The sequence below is a fragment of the Myotis myotis genome, unplaced genomic scaffold (genome assembly GCF_014108235.1).
Source record: "Myotis myotis isolate mMyoMyo1 unplaced genomic scaffold, mMyoMyo1.p scaffold_m19_p_2, whole genome shotgun sequence".
Lineage (NCBI taxonomy): Eukaryota > Metazoa > Chordata > Mammalia > Chiroptera > Vespertilionidae > Myotis > Myotis myotis.
The window spans coordinates 184,499,545-184,517,275 of NW_023416324.1; the positions used below are offsets into that span (position 1 = coordinate 184,499,545).

The 17,731-nt window shown below is 44.2% G+C and overlaps 1 protein-coding gene across 11 annotated transcripts in view; it reads right to left on the minus strand.

Annotated features, from left to right (window-relative positions):
- The window catches only part of FNDC3B (fibronectin type III domain containing 3B), a 321,836-nt gene that overhangs the window by 52,769 nt on the left and 251,336 nt on the right, over positions 1 to 17,731 (minus strand). For 10 of the 11 annotated variants that reach the window (XM_036351879.1, XM_036351871.1, XM_036351875.1 and 7 more), the window contains 3 exons: positions 4,360 to 4,484; positions 2,996 to 3,170; positions 873 to 959 (listed from right to left, as the gene is read on the minus strand). In XM_036351879.1, the coding sequence (XP_036207772.1) occupies positions 873 to 959; positions 2,996 to 3,170; positions 4,360 to 4,484 (387 nt within the window). The remainder of the gene's footprint in view (positions 1 to 872; positions 960 to 2,995; positions 3,171 to 4,359; positions 4,485 to 17,731) is intronic. The other variant, XM_036351877.1, reaches the window with a different exon arrangement.

A 17,731-nucleotide genomic window follows, 5' to 3' on the forward strand; every position in this document is an offset into this window, starting at 1 on the left:
CATTGTTTAGTGGAAGGAGAACATGGAGGGGCAGCAAGCAGACAAAAATAACCTCACTTGTCTAAGAGTAGGGCAATGCCACCTTGTGGAGAAATGCTAGCAGTGCAGCCATGTTCTCATAGCCAGCATCAAATACCAAAAGCAAGGGTCCTTAAAATATCAAAAACTATCCTTTTCCTCAAATTGAGTCACAACCTTCACTTGCTCCTCTGACAGCTGCTTACTGAGTGACTACTATATGCCAGGCAACACCATTAGACCCCCAGTTAGAGGAGGGGCGGGGGAACCTCCTCTCTACAAAACGCACTGTCCTATCAGAAAACAGGGCTGCGAGCAGGGTCAACAAGCGGTGCTGCAGCACCGGGTTTCCTCTCTCACGAAGGCAAAGCAGCATTTGTGGCTAAGACACCAAGTCCTACAGTGACATTAATGCTGGCTGTTAATAACCAAAGCAAACGCCTAAGGGGGGAGGGAGTGGGTAAAGAACAATAGAAACGGCTGAGGAAACATAATGGGCACAAGAGCGAAGGGAAGTGAAGAATAAAAGAGAAATCCGATGAAAAGGAGAAACAGCAAAGAGCAGGGTGTGCCGTGCGGGTGAGAGACAGGTGCGCTGAATTTGGGTCTTCCTGGGAGAGGCCATCTGGCCATGCCATGATACAACTTATTGCAGCACGTTACTGTTTCCCTCTCAAAAGTAGATTGTAAAATGAAAGTATGGTGTGCATTTTATAAATGTTACTTCAAAAATGTATATGCTTCGAACTTAAAACATTTTTTTTAACCTTTAGAGTCAATTTGAAACATAAATGGGTGAAACAGAAAATAGCTTCTTTTTTAAAGCAGTTCAGGTACCAAAATGACTGACTCACCCTGAATTTATACTGTGTGCTTCTTTTGAGATTTTTCACAGTACAGGTTAAATCCTCTCCAGTGTATTTTGGGTGGAAAAGGTTATCCTGAAAAGGCAAAGCCAGAAAAAACATCAGTACCACAAAACCTGGGCACTAAATACCTGTGTATGTAGGATTTTTATATGGCCTCTCTCCGCATCACCGGCAGGCCAGAGGTCGGGCGGCTACTTGCAAACAAGGGTTAGGAGCCCTTGGTGCTGTGGCTAGCATTCTAGCTTTAGGTAAAACGTCACACTATCCCACTGTACTTCCTCCTGGGTCTGTTCCACTTTATTGTGAGGCTAATACTAACTTAAATGAGAACAATGCTCTCTGAGAGAGTGTAAATTTGCTTTGGAGTAGTGTCACCAAATGCTTTCCTTCAGAGCAAATTTTCCTGGTTACTCAATAAGCATTTTAAACAAAAAAACGTAACCACCAAATGGTACTTGTTACAAAGCAGCAGGTACTTAAGAAAGTTATTTCACAATGTTGTCACAGAAAAAGCCTCTTGTGTTGAGGTCTGCACTGCGGAGCTGCAATGTGCTATGTGAGTCGTGCCTGAGAGTTCTGACCACACAGTGTCCTCTCCTGGCCAAGGGCGAAAGGATAGCTTGGATGGGGAAGACGTGATCCTTTAAGAGGATTCATTCCAAGGTATTCTCGTCCGTCCGTCCATCCATCCATCCATCCATCCATATCACTGAGCACTTCTATGCATCAGTCTCTCTTTTCTATGCTCTATGGGATCAACACTGCCTGAACAAAGTCTTGCCCATAGAAGCTTACATGCCAGGTGGGGAAAGTGATTAAAAAAACAAACACACAAACAAAACTATATATAAACATGAAGCTTGCCATATAGTGTTAAGTGTTATGACAAAAACATTAAGCTGGGTAAAAGGATAGAATGGTGGAAAAGCACCTAGCAAGGTGCTTTCTATAGCAGTGCAGGTTAAATAAGACAGCCACAATGTGGCTTTTTTTAAAAAAAAATATTTTTACTGATTTCAGAGAGGAAGGGAGAGGGAGAGAGAGGTAGAAACACCAATGATGAGAGATAATCATTGATTAGCTGCCTCATACATGCCCCACACTGGAGATTGAGCCCAAAACTCAGGCATGTACCCTGACTGGGAATTGAACTGTGACCTCCTGGTTCATGGGTCGATGCTCAACCACTGAGCCAACCCAGCTGGGCCACACTGTGGCTCTTTAAATTTAAATGTAAATTAAATACAAGCAAAAATTCAGTTCCTTGGGCCCACAGCCAAATTTCAAATGCTCAATAGTCCTGTGGGATTAGGCACTACCATATTGGACAGCACAAACTATAGGACATTTTTATCATCATGGGAAGTTGGATTAGACTTCACTGTTCCAGGAAGGGGCTTCTGAAAGAGGTGACGTGAGAGAAGTGACTTCATGGAAATAAGGAAGTGAGTCAGGGCTACCTGGAAGGGCACGCTAGCCGCAAGGCTTAGGAAATGCAAAGGCCCTGAGGCCAGGGCACGCCTGGTGTGCTTACTGAGAGGACAGTGGCAGGAATAAAGGCTCAACAGCATGGGACTTGTGGGCATTGTAAGTGCTCAGGCTTTTACTCTGAAGATACAAGACAGCACCAAGTTGGGAAGGGCTCTGAGCACAGCACTGACATGACCTCATTTTATCTAAGAGGATCACTCTGCTTCCCGGGGCGGACAGGGGCTGGTATAGTAAGGGAAGGTAGGTAAAATACTAAAGAAGCCATCACAATAACCCAGGGGTGAGATGATGTGGCTTGTAAAAGAGTAATAATAGCTGGGTAGAGGCTGAGAAATAGTGAGATTTAAGAATGATTCCTGAAGGAGGCTTTAAAAGGATGTTAACTTTTAATATATGCAGTCAAGGATGCTTGCAAGGGTTTTGAGTTCCCAAAGTCAAAGGGGAGATGCCATTCACGGAGATGGAAAAGGACAGGCTGGTGGTGATGGTCGGAGGGGTAGAAATTAAGGGTTTGGTTTTGAATTTATGTAGCTCATCTAATTTCATGGTGCCCTGTGGTTATGACAATACGGACTTCCACTGAACACACGCAAGGGTATGAAATCGGCAAAGCTTACATTTTCATCCTCCTGGATTTCCAAGGTGTAGGTGACCACTTCCTCAGGTGAACAGCCTTCTGGTTTATTCCACTGCAACGTGACCCATGTGACCCCCGCTCGAACAAGTCTCGGTGCAGAGGGCATCTGAGGAATGTTTCCTAGTGTGTAGCACACCACCTCCTGGCTATAACCACTGCAGAGAAACAAGCCCAGCGACACACAGCTTAGGAGCGATTCCACAGGAGGACGGTAAGCTTCCCACTGCCCAAGATGCTTGGGTTGCAAAGTCTGGGGCCTGACAGGTTCAGCAAGTAAAGAAAGGCTTTGTGAGATGTCTCCTACCACAACTTTTATTTGCCAATGTCCCCCCTTGGCCTGATGCTCAAAAAGCACAACAGTTACAGGACAATATAGGTAAGAATTTATCTCCCCCCGAAAGCACCCTGCAGAAAGCACAAGGTCGGGCAATGTTTACCAAGCTGTGAGCCACAGCTACCAGGAGCCTTCGAATCAGTGCGAGCACAAATGACGTCTGTCGGTGAGAAAAATGTTTTACAAATATAGACAGTGCCATGTTTCAAAAGCTTGTGGGTGCTGCCAATCATTTACAAACTCTTGAACCATGGAAGCCTTTAATTTATGACTTTTTCAACTGGTGAACTCTAAAAATACAGTGGCGAGCATGGGTGGGCAGGGCAGGCTGTAAAGCCTTGTGATGCTAAGATTTTAGGCTGGAAAAGAGGCTGGGGGCCAATGATGTGCTGAACCTTTAGGATTTTCAACAAGCAATGATGAAAGAAAAATACTTTCCCCTTAATCAAGTTACCCAGGAAGTGCAACTAAAATACGATCTTTTCAAAGCATCTTGGACCCACTGTCGCCTCACTGTCCACCTGCTCTTGTCTTTCTTCTGCCGCCTCCGAGCCTTGCGTCCCGGCAGTCAGATTTTCCCCAATCCGTGTCTGCCCTCAGCTAGACAACAAAGCTGGCCCAGCACCTTTCTTTGTATGAGGGAATATTCACATATAACTGAAAAAGGCCACAGAATGAGGAGCTTGCTAAAGTGATAAAAAAGGCACATGACCTCAAAACAACAACAACAAAAAGTCCAAGAGGAATTCCTTTCAATATCTGCACTAGTACCTCCACCTGGGTTCTCAGAGCCCCTCTCGGGGGCCTTTGCATTACAGCTTGCAAGACTGCAAAGAGGCCACACAGTGGCATTATCACCTCAGAAGGGGCCTTGTACTCTCCGGTTAAGATTCCCTCTCGAAAAAGCTCAGATTGGTTCAGTGTGGAGGCAGCGGGCGTTCCTATGCCTTCCAGGGCATGACGGGGAGACTCAGAACCATCACACAGATGCGGACAAGGAAACGTCATACCTGGTGCCGATGTCATTCCGAGCAGCCAGCCTGAACGTGTACCCCATCGCTGGACAAAGCTTCGTCAACTTGCAGTGCTTCTGGCTCCCAAAGAAGCACTGTCTGAAACCACTGTTTCTTTTGCCCTAAGAGAAAAGTGAAACAAGGCACCTAAGTTTTTAAAAAGTAAACAACCATAGAAAAGGAAGGAACATTCTGCGTGACTGTTTATCTTCCTAGCTTGGATGCACAGAACCCAGGGGAGGCAGGCTTCTGGGGAAGTGTTTGGGTTGCACATCCAAGTGTCTACAATGAAATGCCCTCCTTAACATAAAGGCCCTGCAGAAAATGCTGTAACTGAGATGAACAACGCACTGTACTTCCGAAGTGGCTTTTGGTTAATAACATAAAGCGGTCCTCTCAGGCGCATGACAACGCACAGTTTCTAGATCGTCTTCACTCAGGTTGGCCCAACTGCCCAATCTCACCAACAGACAGTGAGTCTGCAGCCCGAGGGCTCCGAAAGGCAGTCCTTCCCAGGGACTGCCTGCACCCGAGGGCCAGGCTACGCAGCTGGGGCCACCATAGACAGCCTCCCCAGTCCTCCTCTCCTCTCCAGCCTCGCAGCAGCCACCAGCCTCCACACGTGCACATTCCAGCGATGGTGAGCTACCTGCTCACTGATTTCTAAATATTGGTCACATGCCTTTGAACCATCTCATCCACATCTGCTTTTCTCATAACAGTGCTGGGAGCTCAAACAATGCTTGCAGAGGTGAGATGAATGTCTGATAAGTACTTAGGACATTGGCCGAATTCATTTATATGTATTACAGCTACTCTTCAGTGTCTTATGAGGCTGGAAATACGTTTTTAATGCCTTCCTAGCTTTACATGATGCTTCAAATTCCTTGAAGTGAAAAGAAAACACTTCAGTGGGTACTCTTAATAGACCAGTGAGTAAGAAAAAACACACAAAACCTTAACTGTGGTGTGCCATGCTCCAAGGCATGAAATACATCAGCAGTTTGCTAGAACAAATATTTCATAGCCATAATCCACAGTATTTTATCTATGTTCTTGCAAAGAAAACCACCTGCTAACGCTGAATGTATCTTAGCATTCTAATCAGATGGTTGTGCCCAGGGCCCTCAGAAATATGTTTGAAGTTCTCAATTTATTCTATAAAGAAAGAAGAAAGCACATTTTTCTCCTAAGCAAATTCAAGCATTTCCTTCCTTTAAGTAGGCCTCCAAATTCTTACCATTAAAACACATTCCAGGTATAGTTTAATTAAAAATAAACTAAACACACAACTAGCTTGAAGCGTCACTAGGGTGAAGAGACTAAAAACAACCATTCCCTATTCATCCTCAAACTAACCCTCTCCCTCCCCATCCAGAGCAACCTGGTGTCACCCCAGGGAGGGAGAGAAGTCCTATTAGTCTTTAAGATCCGAAGCTTATTTGATCAGGGTTCAACATACATTCGGGTGCAAACAGCAAAGCATAGCATTTTTCCACTGCTACTTGAGTAAAGTCACTGTGCCATTCTGCTTACTTTAACCTTGAGTATTAAGGCTGCTTGCAGACGATTTATTCTACATACATTTGCATAACTACATCCAGTGTCTGATTACACTCTATGCCCTGGTATGTTTTGTATCCCTTTCAGGCTGTAGCGTGATCTACCTTCTTTCTCCTCTATTTCTGAGCTCAAAGTAAACAGAGCAAGAAAGGCACATCCTGCCGCCACGGAAGCCTCATCCTTTCCAAACCCAAAGCTGGCTCCCCTTCAATGCCTCATTTTTCCTATTTCTTTGTTTGGACTCCTTTGCCCATTTCTGGTGCTTAGAACTACAGCCAGTAAATAAAAGTCAGTCTGTGCCTTACTAGGTTGATTTGCTTTAATATGGTGAAAACCAGGCTGTCTGTGATTTAAATGAGAAAAAAAGAGTGGGGAGGCATCACTGATGGGAACTAGACTTCTTTTAAAGGAGCTCACTAAAGAACGGGATGGGGGAGGCATTCTGTGACCTTTAAGACATTTCCTATGTTTCGAACATTTTTATTTTCAATTTCTACTTCGGTATCAGGAACAACTGCTAAATAAACTCCACCTTGTTTAGACAAAGCATGCCAAATTTTCCATCTTACTACCTTCCAAGATGTGTTACGTGCACAGTCCTTAAAAACACGAGAAAAGACCCAGATTTGCAGAAATCTTAGAATCAGGTTTTAGAAACAAATAGGTCACAGAGTTAAAGAAGTAAGGCCTACTGGTGAATTTTTAGAAGTCACTGAGAATAATGTAAACACAATGGAAAGTAGGTTAAAATATTTCAGATATGAAAGAAGCTTTGAGTACAATATTCATGTATGCCATGGAGATTATTTTAAAAGGGCTATCTGGAAAGAAAAAAGACATTCATAAAAGTCATTGCAGGGCACAGTAATCGACAGCTGAGAAGTAAGCAAATGAGGACGGAGAAGCGATCTGATGGCTTACGAATCACCGAATCACCGGGGCAGTGTCTCCCACGAACAACTCTGGGGCTTAGGCACTGAAGTACAAGTTCAAAGTACAGGTGATGTTGAGAATCTGCTTGTAAACCAAGAGGAAGCCCAGGTTTCGAACAGCATTTATAAATAAAGTATTATCCACTTCTTGTTGACAGAAATAGATAGGGTTTTTTTTTTTTAAAAAAAGATAATGCTTTAGAAGATTGAAAGATTCAAACAAACTGACAGGAATAATACCATAAATGTTTAGTCACTGTTTATCAAAATTGAAAATGTCCATGTTGTTAATGTCAGTGAAGTTTTATAAATGGCAAATAATAACTTCCTGATGATTCTGAGAGATTATAAACTGTGCCCTGATCCCTATTCTAATAAAATCTAATTTAAGCTACACAGGATTACTGAGATATACTAGCTTTACTTGGAAAGAAAACTTACTTTTTAATAATTTAACATCATCCTTGTACAAAGTTTCCCACAAAACATGATCCTAATAGAAATGGGAAACCAGCCCTAGCTGGTTTGGCTCAGTGAATAGAGCATCGACCTGTAGAATGAAGGGTCTCAGGTTCGATTCTGGTCAAGGGCACATGCCGGGATTGCGGGCTCCATCCCCAGTGTGTGGTAGGCAGGATGCAGCCGCTCAATGATTCTCTCTCATCATTGATGTTTCTATCTCTCTCTTCCTCTCCCTTCCTCTCTGAAATCAATACAAAGATATACACTGAGTGGCCAGATTATTATGACCACCTGACGTTTGTAGGCAAATTAGCTATAATTTCGCACTGAAGTTGCTAGAGGGCCAGACCATTATAAATAGGGAAACAGGTTGTTTACCACGACAGTAGAAGTGATTTTTTTCTAAAGATATGGGTAAACAACGCGATTTAACAGCCTTTGAACGTGGGATATATATATATGGTATATCCTACTGAGGATGGAGCCCACAACCCTGGCATGTATCCTTGACCAGAATCGAACCCAGGACCCTTCACTCCACAGGCCAATTCTCTATCCACTGAGCCAAACCAACTAGGGGTCAATAAAAATATATTTTTTTTAAAAAAGAAAGAAATGGATAATCAGCCCAGCTGATGTTGCTCAGTGGTTGAGCACTGACTTATAAACTTGGAGGTCACGGTTAGATTCCCAATCAGGGCACATGCCCAGGTTGTGGGCTCGGTCCCTACTGGTGTGCGGGAGGCAGCAGATCAATGATTCTCTCTCATCGTTGATGTTTCTATCTCTCCCTCTCCCTCTCTGAAATCAATAAAAATATATTTGGAAAAAAAGAAGAAATGGGTAATCTGACAGTTTTTAGGCTTACTGTCATCAATAGTCTGGCCAAACATAGGAAGCAGTTATATCTGCCGCCCAAGCCTTGTCCTGGTCAACCGCTGCTGCTAGGTCACTTGTGGTGTGTCCCACCCACAGAGGAGAGTGACGGATGGGGTCTCAAAAGGCCCAGGAGTTGGCTGGTCCACAGGAAAGAGTGGAGCCTGGCTGCCCAGCAGCACCCTGGTTCTCGGTACCTTGGGAGATGAGGTTTGCAGCAGGGGAGCAATCAGGGTCAGACCTGTCTAAGATGAACACCTGAGTTCCTGTGCTCCTGGGGAAGGAAAGAAAACTTCACCCCAATTGAGAAAAGGGGAGCAGAGGCTTCAAGCCCACACCTGTGAGCATTCTGGAATGGACCTAGCCACTGGGCTATATCTGACATGAGCCATGGGACGCCTAGCCTTGTTCTGGCCCCACTTTCCCCTGCCAGTGTCCACACGCCACAAAGGCCAACTGTCAGGGTTCCCTGCCTTGTTTCCATTTCAAATGTTGGGCATCCCCAAGCACACATTAAGTTCATCCCAGGACAAAGCCAATCTTCTTGAAGTACAAAGCAACCGTGTGTCGATAAACAGCACTCAATTTAGGGTGAGGTGAAGCATGACTTTCTTCAGTTGAGTGTTTCTCTTCTCACATGACTGAATTTATGGTTCTTGTTAACCTACTGTCATCCCACACCCAGACTGGGCCCGAGAGCACCGATTCAGCACCCGGGCCTTGAGACAAATGGAACTGTTTTCCAACTAGGGCCCAGGGCACATGTCCTCTACTTCCGGTCAAAATTGCTCTCCAGGAAAGCGCTGGATATGCCAGCAAACTGGCTGGTGTGCACACAATATACCAGACCAGTCCTTCCCCAGTCCGGAGCTCCCCAGTTTTGCCTCGATCTCCTCTTTCTTACTATTGGACAAAAACACCTCGCATGTCTTCTACATTCTAGACCCCATGGACCGGCTGATTCTCCATTCCCAATAGAACGTGTCGGGCAGCCCATGCCTACGAACTGCACTCTATTCCCCACAGAGTTCACCTGGCCTAGGTTGGACATCTCATTTACCTGATCCTTGCTGGGCAAGGCCTCCTTTCAGTTCTAGATTCACCACCTTTGTGGGGAAGCCCAGCCTGGTAACACTTAGAAAATTACACACTGTCAGCACCTGCCTCTCTGCTGCTCCATCCTCATCCTCACTCCCTTCCGAGAAGGGCCATGAATTTGGTTACAAGTCTAATAACAATGAATCCAGATGTTCTTCTGGATCCAACAAAGTTCCTGCTAAATTCTGAAGAATGTTAACCACCTCCAACTTTTTGTCAGTCTTGGAAAGGCAGGGGTGAGGGAAGGAAGCTGGAGGAGTATGTGAAATACACTTATGTGGCTGCACAGCCGAGAATGACTCACTCTTGGAAACATTTTTCAAGATGTGTTAATAACCACAGGGACAAAGATATTAACCTTGTAAACATTACTTCATTGTTTAAAATGATATTTGGAATTAAGTTATAAATATAAAAGGGTTTAAATATTTTGAGGGACATACACTGTATTTTTCTAGTTTATTTTTTGCTCTTTAATGATCTACTTGAATAATTTTCCATTACTTTCTAATCTATAGTTTAAAAATAGCTATTACATAAAATTATAGCATATTTCTTATTTTCTCTGCCCCCCCCCCAAAAAAAAAATAGTTTGCTGAAGTCCTGTGGGTCACCCAAAGGAGTAGGACACATCCCCTACTTCCTAGTGCAACAACGGAGGTGGAGGTGGAGGCATTAACTGGCAGGAGTCCAGCTTGCCTCATGGGCTCCCTCTCCTTACCACTGAGGGAGCAGGTAGTGACCTCTCCATCTGTTAACTGGGCAGATCAGTGTCCCTGAGGTGGAGCCACACTGGGTACAGGGTCTGAGTCCCATCCACCCATGAATTTCTGGGTACACATGTCTTCCTTCTCCCTCTGCCAGAACACTCAGAAAAAGAAGCAGAAGCAGGAAAAGAGTTATGTTGTACTTTCAAAGTTCATGACCTCATAGTTACTCAAACACACCATATGTGCTATATAAAGATAAAGGAAAATATTTATTAACGGTTTCTCATGACTAAGAGAGTCGAGAGAAGCCTTATGCCACATGGTGGTGATTTTAGACACGTCCCAAAATTCTTTGATTCCTGACCATTGAGGAGCCAAACCTACAGGCCTTTCCCTTCATGTGGGTGTGCTGTGACTCACTCATGACTGAGAGAACATGCAGCTGTGTGACTTCCAAGGCTGGATCTGAAAGGTAAAGCTTCTGTCTTTTCCCTGAAGCATTAACTTTAGCGATTCTGACTCCCTCCTGGCTGCCATGCTGTGAGGGAGCCCCGGAGGAGGGCCTCCCAATGCCACGAGTGACCACTAGACTTGTGAGTGAAGACCCAACCAGAAGATCCGCATCTCAGTGAGCCCTCCCGGCTGATGCTCCAGCGACTGAGGAACCCAGACAGGCCATTCCCCCAGTGTCCTGTCCAAATTCCCTCCCCTAATCCAGGAGCATAAGGAGGTGGCTGCACTAAGCCATTAAGTTTTGGGAGTAACTTGTTATGCAATATTACACTCTTTTATCTTGATGTCCATATATGTGTGTAGTATGAAGTTCCCAGTAAACTTTTATAAATTCCTCCTGCACTACAAATGACCAGGAGGTGAGGGAGCGGAAGTGTGCGTGCAAGCCAGCACACAAATGTTTACCGTGTGCCCAAATAAAGGCTTCTATTTCCCACATGCACTTAGCACAGGCCTTTTCCCTCAAAACCATCCCGCAACGTAAGGCCTCTCTGAAGAGATTCCAACAATTATTTTTGTAGAAGATAAAAAAATGTGACCATTGATTCATCTTTTGTTTAAAATGTTTAAAAGTAACTTAATTTGTAGAACTAAGTAACTGAAAGACTGAAAACAATTTTTTTCAAGTCTTTTTCTTTTTATTAACTTATCTATCTTTATAAAGCTATCCTCAGTACTTTGGGAAGATGAATCAATTAAATGGGTTGTTTTCCTGTTAAGGAATTAATGCATCAATGGCCAATTCTAACATGTAACTCACACACACTCCAATTAATTCAGGCCACAGTGTTTTCCTGCCAGGAGTCATTCTCTAGACTGCGGGGAATGTGGCTGCTCTGGCTAACATTTCCAATTACCCTGGCACTATGACCCTGGATGCTGGCATTGCCCAAACTGGCAGTAATAGATGAGGTTGGCTGATATTTTCAATTTACTTCAAATTAACAGACTGGAAATGATCCTTCCTGTTCCTCTTCTTGGCACAAGAACATGAGAGTGGCCGACACCAGGGCATCAGAACTGATGGTGAACAGGCTCCCTTTGCCACTCTACTCTTCCTGATGTTTTCTTCCCATTGACCTCCTCCTCTTACAGGTTCTTTCACAGCCATGCCTGCTGTCTTCTCGATCTGCTCTGACCAGGCTTGATAACTGTCTGCTAAATGAGTTACATGAATTTGATGATCAGTTGTCATGTGCTGTGTGGCCTATGGCTGCTGGGTCCAGACAGGGGCTGAGTGATTCTGGGCTGGGCACTCTGTAACAGGCATAGTTCAACCTGTCAGAAACGGCAAAGATAAATCACATAAAAAATAAGGCTTACTGGCCAACTGAACTACTGCCAGGCTCGAAGATTTAGTCTGCTAGGACGTCTATATTTAGAAGTTGTTCCAGCACTGGCCGACCCTAGGCAACATCAAAGATAAATGTTGGCTTGAGAAATAAAAGAGCATGTATGTGCAGCATAACCATATAGAAGAAGGGTTCATAATAGGGAGGCGGAGACACTCCACATCTGGGGGGATTTGAAGGTTCCCTGTGCCAAATCTCACTCTCTTCTGTGATGCCTCTTTCATTTTACTGAGCACTCTGGCACAGAGGAGCTTTCAAAGGTAAGAAAAGGGGGTGGGATAGTCTGTGGTCGCAGGCTCCTACGTAAGCACTGTATTCATTTTATCCCCTAGCATGTTAGTCTTTCCTATTAGTGAGAGAGGTTTAGCTACCTGAAATAGGCAAGGATGACCAGGCCCTTTCCTTTATATCTCTGCATATATGGGGTGCATCAGATGTCACTGCTTTGATAAGATCAATGTGTTGACTGTCCCAGTGAAGGGAAAGGAGGAGCAAGGTGACGATGTTGGAACAGGCAGCCTGGACTAGTCACAAGTGAACCGAGAGCTGGATGGCTCAGCCCATCATCTAGCCAAGCCCAGGCTGCTGCCTTCCATCTGGCAGCCAACAAGCACAACAAACATGAGGACCAAGATGGGTATGCGTAACTCAGCCGGAAGCTCCCCACACATTCTGCTGCCCAAACACATAACTCTGTCCTGCGCACGTGACAAGCAATAAAAAGCAGGTAGAGAATCTGCTTTAGGTGTGCAGATGACTGGGGCTGAGGTCCCTGAGAGAGACGGCTCCTTTGAACTCAGTACTGCCTTTGGCACCTATGGACCTCACAGAGTTACAGTCCTTTTTGTCTAGCTTCCTTCGGCAGGGCCTACACGGGGAAGCTATTCACCCCGTTCTCTGAAAGCACTCTCAGACGTGGCAGTGATGGTTTGTGATGTGACAAAACACAGCTACTCTGCCAGGTACTGGTTCGGTTTAAGGCACTGTGTGAAAGACAGATTCTGATGGACAGTGTACCAAACGACCCCTGGCACTGGGGATGGGTTGGGGAATGGGCCTTCCTGGTTTTCTCCACGGGCCTGACATACTGTTCACCATATGCCATGTAAGGCCATGTAAGGCCACATGGCACCTCAGACAGAGCATCAGCTGCATGGTCTCAGGGAGGCTCTCCTCAACCCTGAGCCCCAGTGTCAGGCTGCCTCCTGGCACTCCAGGCTCTTCCAGGGACGGCTGCTGTCTAACCTGAAAAGCCATTGCAAATTCACTTGGATGAAGTGAATACAGTTCCGAAAGATGATCAATGCTAACTAGTCAATACCTAAGTTAAAGGTATCTGATTAATAAACTAGTTAACCTAGTACCTCCTATGGGCTAGCTCAATTCTTAAAATGAGCTAAGGTGGCTCCTCCTGAACTAGATGTCCAGGAAGGGACAGCCTGGGGTTGCCACAGAGGTTTCTGCAGCAGGACCACTGGGCACCACGGGCTTGCTGACGCCATGGTGGCATATATGGGCTCTACCTGCTGCTGGCCTTTTCTGCTCTTTTTATTTCAAATTATACACCCTCGATTTCTATAGTATTTATTTATTCTCAGTCCACTGTTTTACCGCTGTGTCGGCTCATTCGTCACCAGGAAAGCTACGTGTGAAATTGCTGTCTGGGCTAGCTGAGTCACACAAGAGGACGATTCTTGGGAACTCCACTAGTACATTCCCATGAAGCTGTTTTTCTGGTTCTTTCATACTCTCCCTACAGTCTCGTCCAGAAACTAAGCTAGTGGCAATGAACATCTATATATAGCGCTGACGCCCGTTTTTGTTTAGTGCAAACCAGAGACACTAATCTCACGGTTCCTGATCAAATTCCCAACAGAAGACTGTCCCATTCCTTTCATTCAGTCCTTCTAATTGTAGACTTTTTTTCTACCCCCAGGTCTCAACTTGTGCTTAGGTGACGTGAAATAATCATTACACTGACTTTCATTCAATCTTTACCCACCTGCGTGACAAATGACATAATTTTTTAGGTGGAGATGCTGAGGCTTGGGGGTTAAATTACTTGCTTGACTAGTTAGAGACAAAACAGAGACTACAAATCCATATCTCTTTAGGCGAATGCCACATTGTTGATCCACGCCAGAGATTCACAGCAAGACCTCAGGAGACCAGCATTTGCGGAGTAACTAGCTGCAGTTAGTATTCTGCACAGCACGATTTAAAACAATGTCTTAGGAGTAGAACTCACAACAAGTTAAGTTTCCATAAATACTTCCTTTATGGAATTTATGTTTTCTAAAATGGAAAAAAAGTTCCTATTTGACTGTGAAATTTTGTTCCTTGACTTTTATTCAAGTTTTCAAGGAAAAGGCCAGATCATTATCCCTTAAACTAGACCGGGCAGGCTTTATGTGTAAATCTATGCAGAGGTTCATGATTCTTGTTCATAAAAGCCCATCCCTACCATAGAGGCCTCTATATCCTCAAGCCTCCCCCTTAGCTCCTTTTGGAGAAAAACTCCCACCGCTACGTGTCATCCAGCAGAGAGGCAATAGAGGGCCGAGTTCGAATGGCCGGAGGGGATGGCAGGTCACAGGGAAGAGCTCAGGGAGGTTCATGGGAGAGTGAGCTGCAAGCACTATCTCTCTAACTCTAGCATGTAAGCATTGTTTTGCTGTTAAAATAGTAAGAAACTCTTATCCTACTCATAATTCTGGATTAAACTAAAACTCAATTCATAAAAGTGTTTTTGTTGATTGTTTTTAAATTAGCACTAGGTGTAATAATCCAATGTGGCAGGAGAAAGAAACCATCACAAGGTTTCAGACCTGCTTTCTGCCAGCCTTCAGAGTAACGATGTCATGTACTAGATTAAACTTGGGGCAGGGGCATATTGTCAGCAGAAAGAAACGGAAAGGCAATGATGACTCTCAACAGTCAAGTAGAAAACGGCCTTGAAAATGGCCTCCTCTTTTGCTGCTCATAATGGGGTCTCCTGGAGCAGCAAGCAGAGGCTGAAGATCTACAAAATTTTAAGGCCAGACTACAGGCTCCAAGGCTGTACACACTACACCTCATCCTAGTCAGCACAGTGCAGGGACACGGCAAGCAAAGGCCACACCTTTGCAAGTTATGAAAACTGATCTGTTCCAGGGGAAAACGGAAACTGGTGGCCAATGCAGAAAAGCCAAGGACACCTGTGCATTCCATTTTAAGTTGCTCATTACCATCTCATAGTCACAGTGACTTCCCACATCGGTTAAAAATGGAGGGATTGCCTAGTTACAATTATGAATAGACAAAAGCAGTTTTTATTAATTGAAGAACTCAGAGAGTGACTTCCAAGTGAATTCTACAGAACAGTGGTTTGCCATTAATGGCAACGGGTTTAGGAGAGGTGGTGTACCAGCATTCTCCTGTGCTATAATGGTTCTGTTTCTGTTCCTCATTAGGGCCACACCTGCCTTCAGACCTGCTGGTCACCAACTTAGCTGAGAATTTTAGAAGCACAGACTATCAGAAACTTGACTTCTGAAATGATAGGATGGGCAGGAATGAACTAGTTACCATTACTTGTACTCTCCTCATTGCCAGGAAACCCAATGATTCCATTTTTTAATCTTTTTAAGGAGACGGAACAGGAGGGAGTTATAAAAAGAAGCTAATGGATGGAACAAATTGAGAAGCATGAGTCTAAGTCTGTTTCTTTGTATCTGTTCAAAAGTATAGAAGGATAGCATGACATTAGCTTTTTCAGCTATCCAAATAAGGATAGTATCTTTCCAATATCATAGATCCTCAATACAACAGTGAATAGTATTCATATGATATCTATATGAACTGAGAGGTATGCTCCATAAATGCTGAAATGATGAATAAACAGACCAACAGCAGTGAAAAGGATCCCAAAATATTCTCTTGTCAGAAGATGCAATCCCACTAACCAGGTTTTAGAAGCATAAATGATATAAGTATACATAAATTACCTGGCTGGTGTGGCTCAGTGGTTGAGCATCTACCTATGAACCCAGAGGTCACGGTTCAATTCCCAGTTAGGGCATGTGCCCAGGTTTCAGGCTTGATTCCCAGTGTGGGGCATGCAAGAGGCAACGATCAATGACTCTCATTATTGATGTTTCTATCTCTCCCTCTCCCCTCCTCTCTGAAATCAATAAAAATGTATTTTTTAAAAAAAGTACACATAAACTGAAGGGCTAACTGAGGACCAGAGAAGTCAAGTGACCTGGCTGAAAGCTTGGAATGGAATCCACATCTCCTCATCACGGTGTTCTTTCAATTATCCCGTTTCCAAGGGGTACTTTACAGAGTTTTTCTAGAAAGTGAATATTATGCCATAGAAAGTAAAAGGGTTTCTGTGTTGGCAAAAGGCCTATGGTAGGTGAGAATCAATGAAGCTGAATCTCCAATAAAGCTGAGCTGCAGGAATTACAAAGTGGGGGAGAAAAAAGAGAGGAAAGGGAAAGGCAGAAGAATTAAGGTGGAAATAAGGAAAAGATGGAAGGAGAGCAAGTAGGGGAAAAACAGAAGGCGGCCAAAAACAAACCATTTAATATTTCGTGGTCACTAGTCCACAGAGCAGTGGTTCTCAACCTTGGCTGCACATTAGAATCACCTGGGAATCTTTTTAAAATCCTGATTTCTGAGCCTCATCCTCCGGAAATTCTGTTTCTTTGTTATGGGGTGGGGCCATAACATTAGTAACAAAGAAACAGAATTTCCGGAGGATGAGGCCCAGAAATCAGGATTTTAAAAAGATTCCCAGGTGATTCTAATGTGCAGCCAAGGTTGAAAACCACTGCCATAGAGGGTCCTATTGATTATAGATGGTCATCAGAAATAGTTCCTGCACTTCCTCTGAGGCTGCGGCACATCTCCTCTCAGTATCAGGCTAGGACACTACCCAACCCAGATTCAAAAGGGAGGAAGCCAACCACTGAGCAATCAGTACCATTTCCTGCAGCACCTGGGATTCCCTTGAGGTTTCCCATTCAAGCACTCAACTCCTCTGACACTGCTTATGAGTCAGAGAAGAGCAAAACACAGGGAAGGACACACATACACTGCCCCGAGAAGATACCTGAAATGAAAAAAAGCCTCATCTTTATTAATAAATTCTATCTCAGTATAAAACCTCAAATCATGAGAAAAAAACACCAGGTCAGGGCAACAAAGCAACACACTTCGAACAGACTTGCATTTCACCTCCACTCACCCTTAGGGAGGAAGAGGAGAGGGGAAGATAGTTCCTTTCCTGACTGCCTATAAAAATCTCCTTCCACAAGGGCCACAGCGGTGGTTTCACGTTCCAATCAAACCACCTTAACACGAAATCCACCTAATCTGTAAAATGTAACAGTTACCCCTGAGATTTCACCCATCTGTGCACAGGAACTATTCACAAGGATCCTCAGAACAAAAGACCATTGTCTTTGGTAACTTTCGACTCTAGCTGTTCAGATGCAACCCAGATGGGAAAATACGCTTCTGCAGGGAATGATGAAGGGCTCCCTTTTCACATCAAAATTTCATCATGAGAACTTCATCTGATTTTCATTTTATATTTGGTTAAAATATTTTTTCCATACCTGACAAGTTACTTTTTGCCTAAGCCTAAACTTGTGTTCTAAATCTTTCAAGCCCCCTGAATTTAAGTCGCAAAGGCTAGCAACTTGATTTTCTAGTCTTAAAATCCTAGTCTGCTCGATCACAGAAAAATAGATTAAAGCAAGGGTAAATGAATGAATAGAATTAATGTCTCCAGGTACAAAAAGCACAGCTGCTTTTCAGAGAGGAAAGTCCTCTACATTCTTTCCTGCCTGAGGTCCTGTTGGTAGCTCAGCAA